Here is a 24,800-nt window from a genome sequence, read left to right on the forward strand (position 1 = left end):
ACTGTCCTAGGCCCAAAAAGTATAAACCAAAAGCCTCTGAGAGGGGGGCAAGCTGAGGGGAAATTACATCATTAACCTGAAGCTTTAATTGGAGAATTAACCCTGATATGCAAATGAACCAAGCCTATAAAAGTGTGAAGAACTCGTGACCTGTTGTCCATCTTGGGGTCCATCTGGGCAGTGGCCTCTGGCTCCCCAGGGGTACCTTTGAAGGCCCTTCAAATAAACACCTACCTTTATTCCCTTACTCCTGTCTAGTCTCTGTTTCTAGGTGGCCTCTCAAGGCATCAGTACTACCCCCGAGGAGATGGGCAGTGGGGTCTGGGTCTACCTGAACCCCACTGGAGATCCTCCAGTTTCCTCTGCAATAAATCTTCCAAGATTGTGCTGCCCTTTTGAAGGGGTTTAAGTAGCCTGGAGTTGTCCTTTAAAGGAGAAAACCAAAGCAAATGATGCTCCAGATTGAAATTAATTCAGCTGGTATTTTCAATGGACATAAGCAATATCTCACTATCTCTGAGCAAACCCCCTGCGTGCGCTGGAGCTGTTGTGGGATGGCCAGGCAGGGCTACGACGTGTCTGACAAGGGAGGGAACCAACAGCCAACCAGCCAGGTTATGGATATTGGGAATACAGTGTGGGACTGCATTTTAAATGCCAGGGAGATGCTTTGGTGCTGTTCACACGGGTCTGTGGAGATGTGGGCTGAGGCTGTGCCTTGGTGTCCCCACAGTGATGGGCAAGGGAGGCTTTTTCTGCCCTTGAAATCACTTGGGTTTGGGTGGAAATGTGGGGTTTTTTCCCCCATCTTCTCAGCACGAAGCTGTTGCTGAGCAGTGTGAGACTCCCTGAGCAGGATGGGGCTGGGTAACCCAGGGACAGGGAGCTGCCAGCAGGGAGGTTTGAGTCACTCCAAGTGGCTAAAGGGATGTTGTGGTTTAAACCCAAAGGGAAATTAAGCACCACAAAGCCACTCTGTCAACCCTCCTCCTCCCCCATCCCTGTGGAATGGGGAGGAGGATGGGAGTAAAGCTTGTATGTTGAGATAAGAAAAGTTTATTCATTGAAAAGAAAGTAAAATACAATAATAATGGTAAATTATAATGATAACAAAAAGGAAACAAACAGGTGATGCACAGTGCAATTGCTCACCACCCACTGACCGATGCCAAAACCCACCTTCCTCCTTCTTCCCCCACTTTATACCCTCGCCATGATGTCATGGGGTCTGGAATATCCCTTTGGTCAGTCTGGGTTCCCTGGGCTGTGCCACCTCCCAAGCACCCCCAGCTTCCTCACCAGCCTGGCAGAGTGAAAAGCAGCAGAGGCTCTGTGTGAGCCCTGCTCAGCAATAACAAAAACATCTCTGTAAAATCAACCCTGTGCTCAGCACAATTCCAAAACGCAGCCACTGGGAAGAAAATTAACTCTACCCCAGCTGAAACCAGCACAAGGGGACATGCCCCAAAGTGTTATTTTTATTTTCCTGAGGGGTTTAACGCCTTTTGAAAACCTCAGCCCAGGCACCCCAGAGCCTGTGTGACAGGGTGACATCCTCCACACTCCATCCGTGCTTGGGTAGTGCTGGATGGAGAGGCCTCCCAGTGTGAGCAGTGGTGGAGGATGCTCAGGATCCCAAAACATGGAAAACACAAGGAAACTCCTTCCTGTCTGCTCCTTCCCCTGTGGCACAACCTGGGCTTTGCCAGCACCACTTCACATCATCCCCACTGGTCCCAACCCTGTGCTGAGCTGCCCAGCTAGGTGTCCCCTGCACTAGAGCTGCTCCTTTCTCAGCTGCTCTCCACTCCTGCATGGTCAGAGAATTGTAGAAACACAGAATATCCTGAACTGGGAGGGATCCACGAGGATCATTGAGTTCCACTGAACTTCACCCTTGAATTCAGCTTGGCACACGCAGCAACACTCCCCTGAGTGCTCATCCTGGCTCCCATTCCTGGAGGTTCCAGTGGCAGGTCCTGGCAGGAGGTGACGCCTGCTCACGGCTGCTTTCACTCCGAGGAGGTGTTTTGAAGACGAGTGCATCATTAGTGAATTCCCTTGGGTTTCAACCCATCCAGATTTGAGCATATTGGCTGGTGACTATTCCGCTGGTTTCACAGAGAAGCTATTCCTTCTTCCACAAGACATCACCCTGAGGGGATGCTTTCCTTTTCTCCCCTGATTTTATCCAATTACTTAGCTGTGTGCTCTTCAGAAGGCCCATAAATAATTCTCCTCCCTCTGCTGTGTTTACCAGCATGTCTCATGAAATCCGGTAAGATATGATTGATTGCAATCATTATTTCCTAGTGCTGCTATGAAAACCTCTGTCAGTTCAGTGATTGCCTGGAAAGCATGGCTGCCACTCAGGAAAGCTGTCAAAACCCTGTCATACTTTAACAAACTCCAATTAATCTGTCGATCGGGTTTACTTGTGTTTGCTGTCCCATCATTGCTGGTTATCAGGGGAAATTAGAATATTTTTCCTTTGTAATTAGCAGCTTGGTGGCTTTGTTTTTTTTTAAAGAAAATGGTTTTCAGCGCTGTTTTATTTTTCAGGACTGTTTTACTGGGCTTTTGTGCTGTTGAGGTGGGGTTGGGTTTATCCTGGCTGCCTGCAGTGCTGTGGGTAAAGTCTCCTTGGGGATCTTCATCACTGGCTTCAGGGACAAGCCTGAGGTCCTGGCCAGGATCTTCTCCATCCTCTGGATCCCCGTGCCTGGGTCAGGCAGCTGAGCAGCCCTGGGTGGGTGTCTGAGTCTCCATTTCAGGTTAACAAATTAATCCTGGCTCTTGCATTTTAAAAGAGTCACTTCAGCACTTTTCCTCCTTTCTTTTGGTTTTAATGAGACACACTTTCCAAGAGATGTAATAATCATTGCCAAAAATGTCAGGTCGTTGTTAGCTTCCTTAAGCTGCTGGAAAAACAACAACAACAACAACGACAAAGACCAGGAACAGAAAGAGAGAGGTGTTGACGTGGAAGAGCTTTGACTTCATCTCCGAGTGCCAGGGGAGGGCTGGGGGGAGATGTGTCCTGCCACAGCTCTGCTTTCTGGAGGGGTGCCCCAAAAGATAACGCAGGGAAAGCTGGGATTGTGGTTTTTTTATTACTATTTTTATGTAGTATTTGGGATTTTTTTTTTTTTTTAATTATTTCTTTGTTTGAGAAGGAATATCTTGGCTCATTGTTGGCTCAGAGCTTTGCTGTTGGAAAGCATCCTGGAATGGCTTAAAACCAGCTGGGAATTGGGTGGTGGCAGTGACAGGAGGGGACATCTCAGGGAAATTCAGGGAAGACAGTGGGAATGTTGGGGGGCCAAGTGGTGGGGTGCAGAGCTGGAGCTTGTGGCTCCACTTGCTGCTGGCTTCTCTGGGATGCAGAGGGAAATGGATTTGTGGCCTGGTGGGAATATCCTCACCCCTCATTAGTGGCTTGGGAGCTGAGCTGTCTTGTCCACTGTGCTTCTGTGGTGAGGACTCGGAGCAGGCATCCTGGCCTGGGCTGCCAGGAAATCTCCATCTCCACTGCCTTCCCAGGCACCATCCTTGTGTCTTCCCAGCAAACTGACACAACCTGACCCCCCAAGCAAGATGGGATCCAAATCCCCAGGCCAGGATGGACTCCACCCGTGGGAATCTGGTGGTTGTGGTTTGAGCCTTTGTGGCCAGCTGTAGGGGTTGGCTCAGGTCCCTTTCCTGACCTCCAGCCTGACCCACTGTGGCACAGGAGCATCCAAGAGGGATCGGTAATCACTGTCTCACTCAAAAACTTCATTCAGGGTCTCAGCTCTGCCCTGCTGCCCATGCTGGGATGTCAGAACAGGAGCAAATTCTGAGTAGAAATCCCCATTTGGGGGGTGGTCAGTCCTGGGGTGGACAGAGGGTGCTGGGGGCTGCAACACATGAACACAGCCCAGCTGTCAGAGCGGCGCCACTGGGATGGGCTCAGGCTGTGGGTAAATAACTAAAGTGGATTTTCTGATTTAAGCCCGTCTCAGAGCTGTTCTATTTCCCTTGGCTGTGCCTTCTCTTGATTTGCTCAGCTGTGTTTGGGGCAGCCCCTGTCAAAATGGAGCTCCAGGGTTCAAGATTCCACTTCTTTACCCCCATAGGATCTTTTAATTGCAGGCTCATTAGTGCTGCTGCTCTCCAGTGGGATAGGCTGTGACTTTTATATCACCCAGGGGACAAGGTGACCTTCCTGGTGGGATGGGCACAGGTGGCTCTTGCATTCCCAAACCCACCCAAGGAGACCAGAGGCTGCACAGGACCTCGGGCACCCACTGATTCAAGCAGAAGTCACTGACTTCTTGCCGTGGAACTGAGGGAGTGTTTGGGGAAGAGCCCGGTTTCAATCTCCATGAATGGTGGTTTGTCCTTTTTTTTTGAGCGATTGCTTTTGCTCTCAATGTTTCTTCTGTTTTGTTAGATAGCGTCAGGAAAAATAATGTGCTGCTGATAATCTCAGCCAAGCGTGGAAGGCAGCCCTTGGCAAGGTCTGGCTGGCCCAGTGTCAGCTTCTTGGAGGGCTCATAACCCTGTGTTCGTGTGCCGTGCCTCCGACAGAGCCGCAGTGATCCGATGTTATCCCAGCGCCCGCCGGGTTGAGAACCTGGCAGAGGAGTGTGAGGGACTGGAGCCTCCAGTTCAGCTGCAGTGCCAGTGCAGCCCTCCCTGGGAAGCAGCCCTCCCTGGGAAGCAGCCTTCCCAGCCCCTGGGAGCTGTGGCTGAATAGTGGGGGAATTCCTGGGGGAGCGCGGATGGGGCCGGGGCTGCAGCTCTGCAGCAGCAGGAGCTGTCACGGTGCCCCTGATCCCACCCCGGCCATACCCTGCTCTCACCTGAACACCCAAACCATCCACACTGAGGCCTCTGTGCTGTTTCACGTGCCCCTGTGGTGAGGAGAAGCCCATGCCAGGGCTGTCCTTGGCACACAATGCCATTGGAATACCCTGATCCATCCCACTGCCCTGGCTGGGCTGGCTGCAGGGGGCTGTGCCAGGGTAGGGGATCCCAACCTCCCTCTGGCTGTGTGAGACTGGTTTTGCATCTGTTTGGAGGTGCATGAGGTGTCCCTAAGTCCTGATAGCCGCCTGATAGCCACCTGATAGCCACCCAGGGGTCTGGCAGCCGCTTGCCTTCCCAGCGCCGCCTCCCTGGCCCCTGCTGCTCCCTACATTAAAGATGTGCTGCCTCTTGGAAAGCACATGTGAGTGGAACGGTGGAAATAAGCTAAACGGGAGAGGTTCAGGGGATTATGCACTGATTAAGTTATTACCAACGTGAAATGAGCCGAGCTGAGATGAAACAGGAGCTTTATTTTCCATTCCCTGGCTCTGGGCTCAGGCTGCCTGTCGCTCGATGGCAAATCAAGCCGGGAGCCAGGAGCTCCTGGATCCCCCTGTGCTTTCCATGTGGCAGCAGGTCAGTGCCATGCAAACCCATAGGAAACAGTGTTAAATAGGGCTGGGAACTGGGGGCCTTCCTTGCTGCAGGGGTTCTCTGAGATGCAGTGCTTGAGACAGAGCTATTTCCAGTGCTGGGCCACCCACCTCATTGCAGATATGGGCAGAAAATGAATTCTTCTCTGTAACAGGAAAATCCGGTGCTGCTGGGAGGATGTGTTGGGGGAGGACCACCTCTTTGCTCAGTTTCCCCTGTTCTTCCTTAAGCGTCCCCTGCAGGCTGCTGTCAAAGGCAGGATGCTGGCCTAGGTGGGCGCTGGAGAGTGAAAAATAGAAAGTGCCGAATGAAAGGCTGTTTGGTTGGTGCTTGGGAATAAAATCAGTTTTCCATAAGCCCACAGGGCAGGCTGGATCAGGTGGATAAGTCAGGAGTTCATGGCTGGAGAGCCAGGGGAGGGGGCTGGATCCAGGGCTGAGATAACCACTGGCTATCCCGAGCTGGAGGAGCCCAGCTGGATTTGGGCACAGGCAGGGATTTACCCTGCTCAGGCAGGACGATGGCAGAGCCGGGGCGGGGACATTGGGGACAGCAGGGCACCGAGATGGCCCATACCCCACCGAGCCCACCCGTGGGGCTGGGGAGCACAGGACCACTGGGCAGATGTGGGGCTGGGGCCGTGGGCAGGGGGTTCCATGGGTGGGGTCTGTCAGTGCCAGCCGTGGCTGGGTCTCACCTGCTCTCTGTGCCGCAGTGATGGGCGCGCTGGAGTCCCGAGGGGTGCTGCGCAGGATGAGCGACATGCTGGAGATGCTGATGAAGAGGATGGACATCCTGGCCAGGCTGGAGAACAGCACTGACTTCCACAGAGGGGATGAAGCACGATTCCCTCTGGACAGGTCAGTCAGACCCCGTGGAGCAGCGCTGGGCGTGGGGGCTTTGCAGGAGCAGAACAGCCCAAGGTGCTGAGCTGCTCTGTGGGGGTGGTGGGGCCCAATGGGACATGGGGCTTGGGGAGATCTTGTTTAGTCTCATTTGCCATTTCTGGAACCTTTTCTTTTGGGATTTCTGAACTGACTGTGATTTTTAGCAGCAGTGGTCACAGCCCCAAACTTGTCAGAGTTCAAGAAGCGTTTGCACTGCGCTCTCAGGCACACTGTGTGATTTTTGGGGCTGCTCTGTGCAGGGCCAGGATTTGGACTCAGTGATTCTTATGGGTCCCTTCCAGCTTGGGGTATTTCATGATTTCCTGCAGCAGCAGTCCCAGCTGCGAGTGTGGAGGTGTGGGAGTGCCTGCGGTGCTGTGCTGTGGTGCAGCCGGAGGTGGGACTTGCCGAGGCCTGGAGCAGCACCTGGTGTGTGGGATGTGCTCCCTGAGCTCAGGACAGGCTTTGTGCCTGTACTCCTTGGGTAGCAGTGGAACTGGTGGTTGTTTGGAATCCAGGGCTGATGTGCTTAGCCTTGGAGTAGAGCAAGGCTTAAATGTGCAGAAGGGCTTAAAATGATGCCCTGGCTCCCCGTGATGTACATCTCAGCTGGCAGCATGAGAGATGCCATCAGACCTTCCCACCTGATTCACTAAAGAGACACTTCCCTGTGCTCTGGGAGCCTTTAAACATTCATTGGCACTAATTTGAGTGTCAGGCCAAGACCTGCACAAACGGTAACCGGTGCTGGGGGGGCAGAGATGGAAAAGCAAAGGGGCAGCACTAGGGACCAACCTGGCAATGGGGAAAAGATGCCAATGTGGATTTTGCTCAGGTGGAGCCTCGGGTGACACATGAGAGGTGGATGGCAGGGATGTGACGTGCAGGGGTCACCCCTGCCCTGTTCCGTGCTGACAGCACAGGAGCTGTGGTGCATCCTGCTGGCTCCCACACAGCGTTCCCACCTCCGCCTCCTGCCATCGCTGTGCTTTTCCCTGTTCCCACCAGCATTTCCATCCCTCTCCCTCGCTTTCCATCGAGCCTCTTTTGCGCCTATAATGGAAAACAGAGTAAGCGAGCCTGTAATTAAAGGCTGAGCTCTGCCACGGTACCTGCACACCTGAGTTAGAGCTGCACAGGCAGCCGTGGAATGCGTGGTCCTGCCTTTTATGTAGCATCATTTCCAGTACTGAGAAAATATAATTTGCCTCAGCAATGGCAGGTGCTGGGGATTTTGTCGTTCCGAAGCTGGCTGGTACGCAAGCGAATGAGATTACCAATAATCCCAGAGAGGAGTGGACAGGACTATTACAGCTGGCCACTGGAAGGTGCTTGCTCACATTTAATGACTTTCTTGGCCAGTCTTGTGTTAAAAGAACCAGTAATTGCCGGTGATGGTAGTTTCTCTACACTAGCAGCCAAGAGATAAACTTTAAAGTGTTTCTGTGGGCTGGCAGCAATGGCTGCAGATGGGGATTTGGTGTTTCAGATCTGCTGTGTGAGTGATGACTTTGGGGCCATCTCTTGGAGAGACCAGAGAGGATGGGAGCTGATGCACCCACATCAAAACAGCCTTGGGTTTTGTGTGTGCGCTCAGATGGGCCTGGGTGGTTGAGATTACAGACGTCTTAATGTTCAGAAGCAGAAAGTCAGGGGCAACTAGTTTATCACCTTTTGCTCCTTATAAATCACCCCTAAAGGAAAATCAATTCTCTTCACTTGATTCTGCCTCCAAACCCATCTGTCTCCTCTCCTTGCTCTCACCTGGCCACTGAAGATCCGTTTCTGGTCGTGGGGCAGAGCATCTCCAGGTGAAGCAGCCACCACAGGGGAGTTTCTTGAGGGTGGCATTTTGCTGTGACAGTCCCTAACGAAGCACTGGCAGCCCTTGCCAACACTTGGGGAGCATTCCCCGAGTGCTCCCTTCCTTCCAGCCCTGGGTCTGGCTGAGGTCTGTGGCCAGAGGGGATGTGTTGGAAGCGTTACAGCTGTTCTGGGTCTCAGCAGGTTTGAGTGGCCCTGTGTCTGCTGCCACGTGTGCTCCCTCATCCAGGGTGCCCTTTCTTGGCTTGTCCCAGCCCTCTGAGGGGTGCATGAGGCAGCTGGAAGGGTACAGAGCCACCCTGCTCTGAGCAGAGCCTGGCTCTGTGCTGACCCCGCAGCTTTGGGTGCTGTCTGGAGCTGAGCAGAGCATCCCGGGGGAATCCCAACGCAGCTGGGCTGAGACCCTGCGGAGTGCGGGTGCTGAGGTCCCTGTCACTTTGAGGGTAACCAGCTGCAGTCCTGGGGACCCCTGTGCTGAGGTGGGATTGGACACCCCCAACTGCTCCAGGACCCAGCAATATCTCCTGGACCCGGATCAGCCCCACAGAGACACTCGGGTGCTGTTCCTCGTTAGGATCCTGGGATTCCACCAAGGGTTTTTCTCCTTCCCTCCCTGTCTCTGCCTCTTTGATCACCAGTGACCGACTTGAGGCTGTCAGGGAAAGATAATACAATTAAAGGGTGCTAATTTCAAAGGGATTTTAGTCTTCAAAGCGTCCCTGCTTGGCACGGCTGCTGCCTTCGTCTCCTTCCCGCTCAGCACAGCCGCCAGCATGGACTTTGCAGTTCCAGTTGCCCAAAAGTGGATTAATTCTTGTTTTCACAAAGTGCTCTCCTGCTGAAGGCTGGATCTCAATGCAATCAGCAAGGCTGGGTTTTGCAGAGCCCCAGCTGAGAGGAAGGAGGTGAAGGCTTTGCTGGGCTTTATGAGATAACCTGTGAGCACTGTACCGCTCGAGCAGAGGGTTGGGGTAGCTTTACCCCTTGGAAAGTGCAAGGAGAAGTCTGAATATACAGGGGGGAATTACTGGCCTGCCTTGGAAAGCCTCCCAAGCTTTCGAAGATGAACCTCGCTCCAAAATCTTTCTTGCTCCACAGGGGCTGTCTGATTGAATACTCCACAGGTGCCTCCATTTGTAGCCCAGCAGCCTCTTGCAATGCTTTAGATAAAACTCTTGGAAAACCCAAATGTCCCAAATGTCCAATTTTCTTCCCCTTAGAAGAGCTGCCCGAAGGTTTTGTGGGATATCACGCTGGGATAAGGACACAGGCTGCACCGGTGAGCCCCAGGTGTTGCTGGATCCCTTCTCCAGCCCTGCCTGGGCTCCCTGCTGCCTGCATCCTGCCTGCACCCTGCCCGTGCTGGGAAGGGAAGGATGGATTCCCTAACGAGGGTGAGCAGCCTGCCAGTCAGCTGCAGCAAAATCAATACGGCTGTTAATTGAATGCAACCCTCGTAAATCATCAGAGGGGAAGGAAATTAGGAGTACTTATGGAAGCCTCCTGGAGAGCTGTTTACTGGGCAAGGGAAATATTAGTTTGCAGGGGAAGGGTTGATCTCTGGCTGGGAAGTGCTAGGGAGAGAGGGGAGGAGGGGGTCTGAAGTGGCTGACCCAAGCCAGCGCCATAACCCAGCAGTGCTGGGGATTGGAGAATCCCTTTTCCAGGAGCTGGGCTGCCCCTGCCCACCTCATCCCACAGGGACACGGCAAAGGGGAAGGCTGGGGTCTGCAGCTCTGGCATCCCTGGTCATCCCTCTCCTCCACACGGTGGTTAGCCTGCAAAGGGTGCTATTTGCTAACGACTGATTAATCTTCAAGCTTAATTACTGCCAAGGCTCAGTTAATTTCCACACACTTTAAGTATTTGTTCTTGTAATCATTACATGACTCCATATTCCCCCAGTAATTAAAAGTCTCGCAATATGACACTAAATGGATGATGTTCCTGCATCCTGCCAGCCTGGCTCTATTAACTCCTGAATTGTTGCCACTGGTGAGCTGGCTGTAGCGAAATCCCTGCCAGATGCTGTGGTCTCCTGCTACCCAGGTGAGCCTGGAGCAGTCTTGGACCCCTCTGTGTGTTGCCTCCCCATCTCCTCGGCAAACTGAGGGGCTCAGTGGGGGCTGCAGAAAGGGGAGGGGGAGCTGCAGGGTGTGAAAGCTGTTCAGGGCAGCCCAGGGAAGGTAAGACCCAGCCTGTGATCCAGCCTGGCTTTGCTGGGTGTTGGTTCTGCTGAGCTGAGCTTGGCTGCAGGAGCAGGGGTGCATCAGGAGACAGGAGCCTTCCTCCCCAGCACTCGCCTTCCTCACAGGTCCCACAGCCCGTTCCATCCTGGCAGAGGTGCTGAGTTGTTTCTTGCCAGCTCCTGAGGGTGTCTCCAGCCTGGCCCTGGATGATTTCAGTGTTACTTGGAGGGGATGAGGACAGCACAAGGAGTCCCTGTGGGTCTGGGGTTCCCACTGAAGTCAGGAGAGGACATAAATGCCAGGGGAATTCACGTCTGGGCAGCTGAGATAAATTGCTTTTCTCTCTAAGGCAGAGCAGGGAGGTGGCTGTGTGCTGTTAGAAGGTGAGCAGGGGTCCATCCATGTATCCCACATTTCCAGAGGGGATGTGGCCTCGTGGAAGAGCCTCACAGCCAAATGGTGCTGGGCACTACCAGCGTGGTGATAGGACAGGTGCCAAGGTATGCCCAGGTCAGTCACACCCTCCCCTCCTGCTCCCAGGCTTGTACCTCCCCCAGCACCTCCCGCTCAATTTGCTGAACCTAGTTCTGCGATAGGCTTTGCTTTCTGTTGATTTTGTTTAGTTTGATTTATTTTTTATTGATTTTATTGATTTGATTTTATTTTTTATTTTATTTCCACGCCAAAGCATCGACACACTGGGAACTGCTTTATCACAGGGCTGGCAAATGAGGCTTGTTGGTGAAGGAGCACCTGGAGGCTAAGTGCAGTCACTGATGTTTTTGTGCCGTGGTTGGTTTTGCCTTGGGGGGCTGTACAGGGGCAGTGCTGGGGCGCTGGTGATGTGGGGCTGCTTTTACCCAGCCTGTGGGTCTGCTTTACCCTACAAGGAAAATCAGATCCTGTTAACCCTCCCTCAAATTCCATGATTTTGGAGCAGCTGCGAGCAAACCCACAGCTGGCAAAGGAAATGGGAGGTGAGGACTCTATTTTGCCCCGAGGATTATGATCAAAACTGGTGGGTTTGGTCTCACTTTTAGGCAGGTCCCTCTCAGTCAAGACTGTGAGGCTGGCAATGCTTTCCCAGCTCACTGAAGGTGGTTTCTCCCAGCCTGCATCAGACCACTCAAGCCTGTAGATAAATATATCTGATTTATGCCCCAACAAAGTGGTGATCCCATAACCCTCCTTTTCATGATCCTTCATGTTACCATAAATAAACCCACAGCTGCCTGGGCGTGTGGCTCAGCCCAGTTCAGAAGGAAAATGAAGGTTTTTGGGCTTGTGGCTTCAGCTTTGTGTTTTGCTTGGGGAGGATCTCAAAGCACTTTATAGCATTGATAAAATATTTTAATTAATGGTGTTGGTTACACTTTGCTGGCTGTGCTGGTGAGCTACAGGGTTTGGTTGGAAAGCTGATTTTCATCCTTTTTTTCGTGAAGTTTATTGGCAGCTCACTGAAATGTCAGTGTCCTCTCCTGGGGTGTGCAGCTGTGGGCTTTGGGTTAGCTCAGGGTCTCTTAGAAAAGAATTTGTGTGTGAGAAATATCACCCACAATCAACTGAAATGAAAACAAATGGAAGTACTTTAGGGAGTTAAATGCTCCTGTATTTATTATGTGATTTATTATGTAACTTGGTGTTGGAGCAGTTCAATCAGGGCTCTGCCCATGCATCATCTGGTATTTGCTTCAAAAGAGTTTCCAAGGAACGCTCCCATCGTGTTCTCCGGGATGTTTTCCCAGGGGGAATTCCTGGTGAGCACAAACATGGCCAGAGTGAACTCAGGTCTTTACTCAGGTGTTCGTGGAGGGGAGACAGAGCTGTTTGTCTCACCCTGAGGTGGAAAGCATTGGGATGTACAGAGACCCCAGAAATTGCACTGGGAGCAAACGCTGTCCTCTGAAATGGTAAAAAATATTTGTATGTAATTGTAATTTTTCATCCAGTTGACTGGCAGGAGCTGCCTGTGAAGAATAAACCCGTTTCTCAGTGGTATGGGCCTTCTCACATGTGCAAAGCCAGGTGCCACATGCCTTTCCTTGTTTGATGTCAGGAAAGGCACCGAGCATCTGAGTCACCTGGCAGAGCCCTCGCCATGGGGGAGCAAAGCAGCAAGCCCTGTGCCTCAGTCCTTGCACTTTTTTCCCCTCTAATGCTGCTCTAAATTTCTACCAAGCTGATCATAACCAGAACTTTGGGCTTTTGCTCTGCTCCCTGGGGGTCGGAGCCTTTCCCAAGTGGAGCAGGACATGGAGCCCATCACAGCACCGGGTGTGCTGCCCCCCCACATCTTGGGCCAGCAGCTCAATCCAAGGCAAGGCAGCTCATCCAAGCTCAGGGAACAGCACTGGAGCAATGAGGATTAAATCCAGGATTACAAGGCCAATAAATATAAACTGCACTGCTGAGCCTCCTGAGCACGGCACCTGCCCCGGCCACTGCTGCCTCTCATGCTACACCTCCTGTTTTGGGGTCATCGATGTCAGGGGACTGTGACATAAATTTTAGGGTGAGTACCAGCCACCCAGTAACCCCCCTGTGTCTGTGTCCTGCCCTCTCCCACGTGGGCAGCCCTGGCTCCTGGATTTTCAGATACAAGCCAGCTCAGAGAGGATGTGGAGATTCACACAAGCGCATGGATCTCCCAAAAATGTTTTATCTCCAGCATTGATGAGTTTTATTTGTATTCTCTTACATTAGTGGAGCAAAGCTTTTAATTTCTCCATCTTCTTGGATATTTAAATGACTTTATTTAGTTATCCAGCACTTGGAGGAGGGATTTTCCTCACATCCCTGGGACCCCACAGCTTTCCAGCCACCGAGTTCGTGACTTCACAGAGTTGGGTGGCTCTGAGCGCTTTCCATTGGAGGGGCTGGGGATGAAGGGACAGATGGATGGATGGGAAGAGCAGCCTGAGCCCTCAGGGTGACCTGCTGGAGAAGCCCTTGGGGCTGATTTCTCCTGGAGATATCCCAGCTGTTTTAATGGGCAACACCTCTCAAGCTGTAGCAGGAACCAGGAGGACAGGAAAGATCCTTTTCCCTTGGCTGTCAGTGCTGCCTGTGGGATTTCAGCTCCTTGTCCTGGAGACTGAGGCTGTTGTGGGGCTGGATGTGATTTGTGTCCCCAGAGCAGGGAAGGAGCACCAGCCTTGGGCATCCTCCCTGCTGCTTTCTGCTCTGCTTTGGGTTTTTAAGCAAAAAACTTAAAAAATATTTAAAGAGGCAAATGGCAGCACAGGCTGGAGTGAGCGAGTGGAAATCCTTTGGTAAACTGCTCTGTGCAAATGCTGAATTTGTTGAGGTATTATCTTCAGAACATCTGCTTTTCTCCATCTGTATTGGTCTTCCCAAAGCTATGGCTTTCACCAGTTAATAGCAAGAAATATCAGATGAGCAAGCAAATATGTTTAGGGCTTGTATTATGAAGACAACACACAAAGAGAAAGAGATTCATCTTTTCATAATGCCACTTGTATAAAAGGCAATAAAAATACAGTGGCTTGTAAAGGGATAAACAGGCTGAATCCGAGCTGGTGCTGCCGAGTTGGGGACAAGAGCAAAGTGAAGGGAACCAAATTAATGCATAAAAAAGTGACAGAAAACCCACCCTCCGGCTATATTCTATGGCAAATGATCTGTCAGTGGGGAAAGATACATCTTAATAGCAGTTTTTGAAAGGAGATGAATACTGTATACAGAGCATTATAAGGCACGGTGTGATCTGAATGTTAATCAACACGGGGAAATATAAATCTGAAAATAATAAAGACGAAATCAATATTGATGGTCAGGAGTAAAAGTACTGTATTTGCTGTAGTAAACGGTTTTAAGGTCCCAGGGAAAAAATTGTTCTAGAAAAGCCGTGGCAATTTAGTGCAGTTTCAATAGCTGGCGCAGTGCCAGCACATTTTGGTGGCATTTAGAGTGTCGCTATGGAAAAATTTAAAAAGCAAGAAGGGAAAAGGCAAAAAGCTGCTCCCTGGCTAGTGGTGGTGCTGGAAGAAAGGAGATTTTTTTCCCGCTGGGCTGGCAGGGGCTGTGCTGGCATCCTGGCTTGGATACAAGCATCTGGTGGGATATTCCTGCTCTGCTGAGCTATCTTTGAGCAGAATAAACCTCTTACCTTGACCTGGCTGGTGTCTCCAGTTAGTGGGAACAAGGCATCGAACTCCTACGAGGCACACAGAACCTTTACCCATTGGAGATTTTCCTTTAAATGCCTTATTTTCCTGTCTCCTTCCTGGGTGACAAATCGCTGTGCTGATAGCTGATGTAACTTATGTTTAACCTGCTTGTCACCCCCTTAATGCCTTACATGAAGTTTGCTGCTCCAGTGATGGCCTTGTTACCCAGCAGATACAAACACTGGGACCTGTCAGTGCTCTCAGCTTGGGAGCGTGGCATCAAATCCCTTGCTCAGAGTCACAAGGGTGTGCAAGGGTGAGGAGCATGGGAGGTCTGAGCCTGGTTCTGTGTTTTGAAGGGGCTTTTCCACCTTTCTCCCTCTCCTTTCATATGTTCCAAGAGTCACAGTGGGCATTTTTAGTGTCACTGTCCAGTAATCCTCTGGGTTTTGGGGAAAGCCTTGTGATGCTCATGGCTTGTTTGGAGGACTGGAGTGTGATGCTCAGAAATACATTTTCTATCTAAGGGCTTTGAGGTGAAATCTCTTTGTTTGGGGAGCAGTTGTAGCTTCACAAGAGCTGGGCAAGCTGGCACAGAGCCTGGGCCAGCTCTGCCACCAGCACTGTGGCCGCCTGGCAGGACTCAGGCTGAGCTGGAAGAAAGCCATTTATTTAGGATAACGATCCTGGTTTTTGTTAGAGTGTTTTCGTGGCTGCCCAGTGCTCAGCTCTGGCTGAGCTGAGGTCTGGACGTCATCAGTGAGAAGGTGGGGCCTGAGGTTTCTGCTGATTTTTGAGGCTCACCCAGTTCCTTGGGTGTTTGGGAGCGAGTGAGGATTGGGATAGATTCTGGGAAGAGGAAGAAGCCAGACTGTGGGGTAATCTAAGTGCTCTGAAGAGTGAGAGCAATGGCTGTGGTCATCCTCTCTCCTTGCCATGAGTGATGGAGAAACCTGGGGAGCATCTTCATCAAGCCCACATCCTTTTGCTGTTGAAAACAGGAGTTTGGGCTCACTGGGTCTAAATTCACTGCATCCATGTGATGTTTCCTCCTAAATTGCCCACCCACGTATTTACTGAGTGCCTCTTCATCACCTGTAGGGTCTGATGGCTGCTTGCTGGTGGAAAAAGGGTTGCAGAAATGGGGGTTTTCAAGCTTTCAGACCAGGACAATTTTATCTCCTCAGAACCATGCTGACAAGCTGAGCTTATCTCAGGTTATTTTTGTGCCCATGTTTTCCCAGGGCCTCACGAGCAGCCTCCCTGCTGCAGCAGTTACAGCAGGATACCTGGGGTTTATTCTCTGCAAAGGTTGGAAGTGACTCGGGGGCAACGGTGTCCTCTGCATTTAATTATTATTTCTTAAAAGCCCAAGATCAGTGGCTCCCTGTGGAGATTTGCAGCCTGAATATTGATGGTTGTAAACCATGCCAGAAGGAAAAATGTGGGCTGCTCGCTGCTGGCAAATGGACTTTAAATCAACAACTGAAGCAGTGTCGGTTCATAAAACCAGGATTTTTTTAGCCTTGAGGACAGAGGTACTTTAAATCCCAGCCTTCGGGTTCACTGATCTGCTGGAGAACAAACATAAAACTTCACCACGAAGGACCTGACATCAGCACGTATTTTTTGTGCCACGAGCATTCAAGGTAGCCCTTTTGGTTTTGCTCACTGCGTGTGACATTCCCTTGTATCCTAACGACCTCGGCGGCAGCGGGAGGGAAAACTTACGACCCGAACGCTGCAGAAGGGGAAGTTATTTACTGGGATAACTCATCCAGATGTGGTGGCTGTTTGTGGTGGAAGTGGCAGCAGAGGTGTTGGAGGGGGAGGGCTTGCTCCTTGTCAAGCCTGGCAGGGCACCACTGCTGATGGATGGAGTTGTCTTTGCCCTTTTCCAGGTGACACCAGGTTTTAATGGACACCCGGCCTCTTTACAGGGCTCTGTTTCCCTGTGCACACAACGTGTTCCTTGGCTGAGGTTAATGGGGCTGTTCACACAGGACAGTGTTGATTCCAGGTTTGATTCCATGCAACCACATGCAGCTACCCAAGCTGGTGGGATCTGACCTCAAGCCTTGGTGGGAAGGTGCCTGTGGGCTTTGCTGGGGCTGCAATCCCCAGCTCAGCCCCGGCTCCTGCCGTGCTCTCGATGCCGCCCCAGCTCCCTGTCCCTGCACAGCCCTCACTGCTGCTCCTTGTTGGGGTCCTGGAAATCCACTCAGCTGAATCTCAGAATCACTGAGGTTGGAAAACACCTCTGATATCATGGAGTCCAACCATTAACCCAGCACTGCCAAGCCCATCACTAAACCATGTCCCTAAGAACCACATCTGCATGTTTTTGGGATGCTTCCAGAGATGGTGATTCCGCCGCTTCCCTGGGCATGCTGTTCCAATGCCTGGCCTCGCTTTCAGTGAAGAAATTTTTCCTGATATCCAATCTAAACCTCCTCAGGTGCAACTTGAAGCTGTTTTGTCTTGTCCTATCACTTGTTACTCGGGAGGAGAAGCTGATCCCCATCTTCGGTGGATGGGCTGGCTCAGGACATCCACGTGTCCTGTGTGCTTTTCATCACTCTGCTCCAAGCCCACAAGCTCCCCCCTCCCTCCTTGGGTTTACCTTCTTTTTCCTGTATTTTTATTCTTTTTCTCCTTTGTTTTTTCTCCCCAGCACAGCTTCCTATGTGCACCTCAAGGCCAATAATCACAGCAGAGGATTTTCGAACACAGCACATCTGAAATAAGAAAAAACTTTTTTTTTTTGCCAGACTATTTAATATTTCCCTGCATAAAATGCACAGGTGGATCCGTGTTTATCAGCACACTGCAGAAAATGGCAGAAGAGGTATAAATACTGATTTAAGTAGGTTTTCAATCAAACCTCCTGGAAGGCAGCGGCTTCTTTGCCTGTTAAATGCTGCACCAGGTGCTCCCATGTTTCATCCTGGAGCTAAGTTCAACCTGCTGGCAGCTTCCAAGGGCATGGATTTCGCTCAGAGCACCTCTGAGTGTCACCACTGGGAGACACCAAGTTCTCAGGGTTAATTTGGTTTCTTTCCCAGGTTCCAGCCAGCAGCTGGGTTGATGGAGAGGATCCAGGCCATAGCTCAGAACGTGTCGGACATTGCAATAAAAGTGGATCAGATTCTCCGGAACAGCCTCCTGAATGGGAAAGGTGAGTGTCCTTGGGGGTCCCCACGCTCCAAACACACATCCAACCATGAAAAATTTGGTAAAAATGCTGGGAATGGATTGCTGGTCTGAGGCTGGCTTCCTTGGAAAACTTGTGCCTGCCAGGGGGACGAGTGGTAACAAATCTGAATGGCTGTCAGGAATGGATGCCAGGGAATTAAATGCAAAATTAAAGGTGAGGAGCAGTGCCAGCAGAAGCACCTGGGTAGAAAAATTTGGTGGTTTGGATCCAAATGCACAGGGGCTGGGATTCAGCACCAGGAGAGGCATTCCCATCCCACTGTGGTACTGCTGGGAGTGCCGCTGGGCTCTCCAGATGTTTCTCCACATGGCTGCGTGGTCCTTGGGGTTTAGGCAGAAGATCCTTCCATTGCCTCTTGCACCTCATGCTTTTCAGTCATGGGCAGAGGAGGGCTTAGAGGAGGGGTGGTGGCTTTTATTGACCCAATCACAGAGGGAGAAAAGATCCTGTTGCCTTTTTAGCCACTTTGTGGCTTATTCTGGAACTCACTTTGGGGGTTGAGTCTTCTTCCAGCAGCTCAGCAGGACAGTTTTTCTTGCAAGTTTACAGCATAAAGGCTGTCAAGTATTTCCCTAGATCCTGCAGCCTGCTGACAGGAGTGGGGATAGGCGGGACTTGGGGTCTGGACCAGGCAGAGGGCACAGGGAAGTGCTGGAAATCGACCTGCTGAGATTCAGGGAAGGGGAACATTCCTGGCATTGAAGCAGGGTGGCTTCCTCTGTTTCCTCCCTGATTTGGGAAGGATGCTGAAGATGCTTTATGTCTTGATGTCCTGCTCTATCCAGTGGGATGGGGCTGTCTGCCAGCCCAGCTGTGGCACCAGTGAACATGCTTGGGGGCTGCCAGCCCCATCCCATCCCATTCCATCCCATCCCATCCCATCCCATCCCATCCCATCCCATCCCAGCATTTCTAGATGCTCCACTGTCATGTCCCAGCTCTCTCCATCCCCAAATTGTCTCTCTGCAGTGATGGAAGGCAGGAGGGATCAGTGTGAGGTGCCCAGGGACCCCAAGTACCCCGACTGTGCAGGGAAGGTGGAGGTGAGTTGGGGTTCCCTGTCTGGGAGAGGGTCTCCACCTGGGATGGAAGCTGCTGGGAAGGGAAGGGAAGGGAAGGGAAGGGAAGGGAAGGGAAGGGAAGGGAACGGCCCTGAGCAGTGACCCTGAGGATTAAACTGGGAAGGGCAATGGGGTCAGGGGATGTTTTCCAGAATAAAATGTTTGTTAATATTGGAAAGGTGCAGCCCCTTGAAGGAGGAGGAGCAGAGCCAAAGGTGTGGAAAGCAAAGCAGGGCTGTGCTGTGAGGAGAAAACACGAGGGAGGTGTCCAACCTTCTCTGGCAGCCTGTGCTACAGAAACAGGACTCTTTCCCCAGTAATACCCACCCCCAATGTACCTTTAGCTGGAGTGGTACAAAGCACTGAAGCCACAGAATCAGCTGTGAGACCACCCTGCCTGCAGTTTGTGTGTTTAATGCCAGAAGCACAGTGAGGAGGAAGCTCTGTCATGCTGAACATTCCCTGGTGCCCGGGGAATAAGCCCAGCACTGCCCAGAGCAGCACCTCGTTCAGGTGGCCAGGACCTCCATCTCAAATCGGATGTCCTGCCTGACCCAGCCTGCTCTTTACACCGGAATGCTGCCTGGCACTTGGCCCAGAGCATGATGGCTTTGTCAGAGAGCTTATTTACATCAGCTAATTAAAAGCATCACCCTTTTCCCTCCTCTTCCCAACCTGCTTCAAGCTCAGGCTTCTGCAGGGCCGAGTCTCCCTGAACAGATGTTGAAGGGTGTAAGAAAATGATATGGAGGGGCTGGATTTTTCTCTTCCATGGGTGTTAGCTACCCTTTCCTTCCACGATTTGAGTAAATTCAGGATGTAATGCAATTGTGGAAGGCTGTAATCCCATCTCCCCTCCTGGTGATGGCTGTGCTTTACAGATTGGGCACAGCAACCTGTCCCTGAGCAGATTTGTTTTTGTAGTTGAATTAGGAAGAGGCTGGCAAGAGCCCTAGTGGGGGATGATAAATCATTGCTCTGGTCCCTGGTTATTCTCCTCCATGTGAAATCATCCCTGGGGACTGCTGGCAGATCTGTCTCCCTGCCCTGCTGCTCCAGGGGCGATGAGATCAGCAGCTCCCCAGCAAAGCCAGCCAGAAGAAATCCCTGTGGTGCATCATTTCCTGGGGATTTATGGCTGTGCCCCCAGGGAAGGCTGGAACCAGTGCTAGAAACTCAGGGAGCCCCCAGCAAACCCTCCTGGCTCTTCCTCTGCCCCACATCCCCTGGAGGCACTGAGTGGGAGGCAGAGTGGGTGAACATCAGCCCCGTGGCACTGGGGCTGGGTTTGCAGCCCTTTTCTTCACCCTCTGCACTTCATTTTTATCTCCCAGACAGAGAAAGGGGGTGGAGAACAGAGGTTTTCCATAGCAGGGGCAGCTGGGAGGGCGGTCACGTCTCCCCCATGAGCCCCACGTGTTTCTTTGCCCCTTGCAGTGGATGAGGGCCCGCTGGACCTCTGACCCCTGCTATGCGTTTTTTGGAGTGGACGGCACCGAGTGCTCCTTCCTCATCTACCTCAGCGAGGTCGAGTGGTTCTGCCCGCCCCTGCCCTGGCGAAACCGGACGGTGGCAGTGCCCTCGCCGCCGGTGCCGCCCCGGGCACAGGTAAGGTGGGCCCAGCCTGGCTTCTGCTGGGCCAGGGGCTTGGGGAGAGGCATCGGCATCAAGGCTGCCAGAAATAAACATCCAGTGTCAGCAGGGCCGTGATGCCTCTCTGGTTTTCATGGAACCACAGGATGGTTGGGGTTGGACGGGATCTTTATGGGCAGGGACGCCTTCCAGTAGAACAGGGTGTTCCAAGCCCTGCCCAACCTGGCCTTGAATGTTTCAAGGGATGGAGCATCCACCACGTCTCTTTGCAACTTGTGCCAGTGTTTTATCACCCTCACCATGAAAAGTTTCTTCTTTATATCCTGTCTGGATCAACTCTCTTTTAGTTTAAGGCGTCACTCCTTGTCCTGTTGCAACAGGCCCTGCTAAAAAGTCTGTGCCTATCTTTTTATAAGCCCCTGTAAGTATCGAAAGCCTGCAAGAAGATCTCTCTGGAGCCTTCTCTTGTCCAGGCTGAACACCCCCAGCTCCCTCAGCCTGTCTCCACAGCAGAGATGCTTCACCCTCTGATCATTTTTGTGGCCTCCTCTGGACCCACTCCAGCATGTCCGTGCCTTTCCTCTGCTGAGGAATCCGGGTTCTCATGAGATGCTCTGGGTGCAGTGGGGCCTCTGGGATTTGGGGCACGAAGTGGAGGAGCTGTGACGGCTCCGGGGGAGCGCGAAGGGCTCAGAGCACCTCTGCTGAGATGGACAAACCTCGCCCAGGCTGCGGGGCAGCCCAGGGGTGCCTCTGGCGCCCGCTTTCCCTACACTCACTGTGCAGAGCGTGCTCCTTCCCTAGGCAGCTTTCCGGAGGGACCTGGCTCGCCTGCTGGAGCTCATTGGCACGGGCAAGGAGTCCCTGAGCTTCATGAAGAAGAGGATCCGGCACCTGGCCCAGCAGTGGCTGCGGGCGGCGCGGCGCCTCGAGCAGAAGCTGGCGGGGCGGCACAGGGACCAGAAACACGTACGGGGGGTTCTCAGGGAACACACGGGGGAGATGAGCCCTTGGGGACACGGGGAGTGGGGACAGCTGGGATGGGAGCGAGCCAGGAGGAAAATTCATTTATGGAAGCACATGGGTCTGCAGGGGCGGTCTGTTGTCCATGGATATGAGTCCACAGGCATTTGGGATGTGGCAGGACTGGTGTTGCTGAACAATGGGGGTGGATTTTGGAGACGGGTGCTGGTGGGTGGTGATGGTGTCCAGCTGCCATTGGAGTCTGACAGGTCTCCTCTGAGGATAAGCTGAGGTTCCTGGCCCTCCTGTTGGTATTTCTGTGTACCTTCTCCTTTGGCCCCTGTGTGCCAGGAAATCCAGCTCTAGTCTGTGGTTCAGACTGGGATGGACATGGAGAACACGAGCCTGGGACACAGAGTGGCAGTCAAAGGGAGCTGCCAAGCTCTGACCACTGGCTCTGTGCTAACTGGACATAGATCTTTTATCTGCACACCCGACTGAGCTCCATGAATAATTACAGCCTGCAAAGGAGCTGGAGGGAATCACGGACCATAAGTCATTCTGGGCTGGAAAACCCAAATTGTCCCTTTCCCTAGTGCTGACCCCTCTGCTTGTCCCTGCAGATCTTGATCCATATTGGCTTCCTGACAGAGGAGTCAGGGGACGTTTTCAGCCCACGGGTGCTGAAGGGAGGCCCCCTGGGTGAGATGGTGCAGTGGGCTGACATCCTGGCTGCCCTCTTCGTGCTGGGACACAGCCTGAGGGTCACGGTCTCCCTGAAGGAGCTGCAGAGGTGGGTGCTGGGTTGCATCGAGGTCTTGGGTGAAAGCACGAGGTCTGAAAAGGCTGGGGGTGGCTCTTTGCCCACCTGCATCTCAGACAGTGCTGGTGCTGTACTGTACCACCAGCATCATGCCTAGGAGAGATCTCATCCCTTCTACGTCCCAGGACAGTGGGAAGGACTGGGGAAAAGTGATGCTTTGCATGGGGCTGATGTGGACATGCGCCCTGTGGCCCCGGCGCTGGATCCGAGCCGATGCATCACCTGTCCCCTGTCACCTGCCTGGAGCTGGCCACAGGAAAGCTCCCTTTCCCACCCCATTGCCCAGGGATGCTCTCTGCTGGGCTGGTGGCCACATGGCTGCAGGATGCAGGTGTCCTGCAGGTCGCTGGCTCTTCCCACCCTGCATGGCTGCACCCTACCCCTGGGGCTTTGCTGGTGTTGTTTGAGCAGAAACTGTGCCTGCCTCCTTCCTCTTCCTCTTCCTCTTCCTCTTCCTCTTCCTCTTCCTCTTCCTCCCTCCTCCACCACAAGGCAAGCAGCTGGGGGGCTGCCAAAGTGGAACCTGCATCTCTTGCAGGGGGTGGTGGCCCCCAAGTTGTCCCTCCTCAAGAGGTGCTGGGAGCGACTTGCGGACCTGTGGGGGGATTTGCTGCTGCTGGAGGCACTTCCCACAGAGGGATGGGCTTTCTCTGCCATGGGATATGGGGCAACACAGGGTGAGAGTGTCCAAGAGGGACCAATATTAGATGGGAAGAGTAAGAGGGAGAAGCTAACAGTGTGCCCTGCTCCTCTCTGCTGATGCAGTTCTGTTATTACTGGGCTGACACTGCTGCCTTCTGTCACCTCATAAGCTTTGCTCACCTCCTTTGAGACATCCCGAGTGGAGGGCAAGTACCAGGGAAATTGCAAATTAGATGGGTTATAAATCAAGAAGGCCTGAAGCTGCCTCGGGGACTGGGCAGGCTTTGGGAGACGCTAAACCAGCATCGGCCACATAATGAGCCATGCTGAAAAGGGAGTGAAAAAAACCAACAATCCTGGAGAAAAACAACAAAAAACCTCCAGCCCAGCCCCTGCAGCATTCAGAATTAATGAACAGAATTAGCTCCTAACTAATTAGCTCAAAAAAATCATCCTGGTCCTAATGCAAGAGGCAGCATCCTCTCAAAGAGGCGGGAATGACGCGCTAAATAATACCCGTGTACTGAAGGATGAAAGGAGTTAATGGCTGGCAGGGTCGTGTTGTTGTTGTTGTTGTGTGGCTCTTGTTTGTGTTTTTCAATGACGAACCTCGTGGTGGTGGTTTAGGGAGGGGAAGGAGCTGTCGGAGTCTCAAGGGGTGGTTTTGCTGCACCCGTTTCTCTCTGCGAGTGACTCAGGTGACAGCTGCCCTGCTCCCTGTAGGATTCCCCCTTTCCCAGAAGCCTGGGAGCTTCCACCCCACTTGCAGTGATGAGAACACCTCTTCTGACGCGGATTTGGATGTGGCCCTTGGGATGCCTGGGAACAGCAGCTCTTCTCTTCCCCCTCGTAGCTGAGATGGGAAGCGAGCGAGCCGGGCTGGGGCTGCACATCTTGCCCTTCTCTGTGTCCCAGAAACCATCCCCACCTCCCCGAGCATGTGTCCTCTGCCTGGCTTTGGAGTCCTTTTAAATGCTGGACACCACATTGAGAGCTCACTTTCATATTGATGGGCTGGGGCGAGCAGAGGCAGGACCTGGGGCTGGAGCCGTGTCCCCTCTGTCCCTTTGGAGACCAAGCCCAGTGCTGGGAGGGTCACCACTGGCACCCTCCTGCAGCCCATCAAGAGATGGGTTCATGTGGGTGTCCCAAGGGGGGCAGAGGTTCTGCCCCAGGGGAGGACCGAGTGGTGCCAGCAGTCCTGCAGATCTCTCAGCAGCATCCCTGCTGCTGGGCTGGAGGCTCTAAGGAGTGCTGGGAAAAGCTTTTGCCTCACCACGAGCAAGTGGGAGGCTTAGCAGAACATGTGTAATTAGTCCTGAGTTGTGCTAATATTTGATCTCGGGCTCTTCCTTAAAGCCTGGAGGGGGTTTTATGTGTAGCCACCTTTGGGCAGGAGTTCAGAGAGCCAGGGATGCACAAAGGGCTGGAGCTGGTCTGCAGGGATGCAGCAAAGCTGAATCTGTGTCACTGGGGAAGGGGCAGCCCAGGCACTCTGATTCCTTATCCCTCCTGCCCCCTGCACCCTCCTGAAGTAGCAAAGCTTTGCCTCTCTCTAGACTGGGCCTGAATTTGTCCTCTCCCATCCTGGGTGTTTCTTGCTGGCCTTGCAGCAGGACAGGCACCAGTGGGGGGTGGGTTTGGGGATATTTTGCTCCAGCAGTGTGAAACGTTGAATCCATCCTTGTGTGTTTTTCTTTGGCAACCCCTGCTCCTTTCATGGCTGGGAGTTGTAGCTGCTCCTGTCCAGCAAGGCCTTCGCTGGAGCGCATAAATTATTCAGCACAGATTAACCTCTGTCCTGGTTTGTTTTTTTTGGCTCTTCACATTTCTGAGCTGATTTTTCTGTGCATATTGATCACTGGCAAGGGATCGCTGGAAGATTTGTCTGCATACACTTCAGCCAGTGGTTATCTGAGAGCTGTTCATGATTAGCATCTGTATTGATTGCAATGCAGCAGTGCTTGGAGGTGGTCTGGATTGGGTCTGGAGTGTTGAGGATCAGGAAAATGAAGGAGGAGAA

The 24,800-nt window shown here is 52.5% G+C and overlaps 1 protein-coding gene across 2 annotated transcripts in view; it reads left to right on the forward strand.

Moving 5' to 3' along the window:
• Positions 1-24,800, forward strand: part of MGAT5B (alpha-1,6-mannosylglycoprotein 6-beta-N-acetylglucosaminyltransferase B) — a 64,699-nt gene that overhangs the window by 18,453 nt on the left and 21,446 nt on the right. For both annotated transcript variants that reach the window (XM_042032660.1, XM_042032661.1), the window contains exons 3-8: positions 6,164-6,308; positions 17,544-17,656; positions 18,665-18,738; positions 20,194-20,364; positions 21,154-21,318; positions 21,936-22,105. In XM_042032660.1, the coding sequence (XP_041888594.1) occupies positions 6,164-6,308; positions 17,544-17,656; positions 18,665-18,738; positions 20,194-20,364; positions 21,154-21,318; positions 21,936-22,105 (838 nt within the window). The remainder of the gene's footprint in view (positions 1-6,163; positions 6,309-17,543; positions 17,657-18,664; positions 18,739-20,193; positions 20,365-21,153; positions 21,319-21,935; positions 22,106-24,800) is intronic.

Source organism: Corvus kubaryi, unplaced genomic scaffold (genome assembly GCF_017639235.1).
Source record: "Corvus kubaryi isolate FWS band 111438036 unplaced genomic scaffold, C.kubaryi_AGA036_p1.0 37353, whole genome shotgun sequence".
NCBI lineage: Eukaryota > Metazoa > Chordata > Aves > Passeriformes > Corvidae > Corvus > Corvus kubaryi.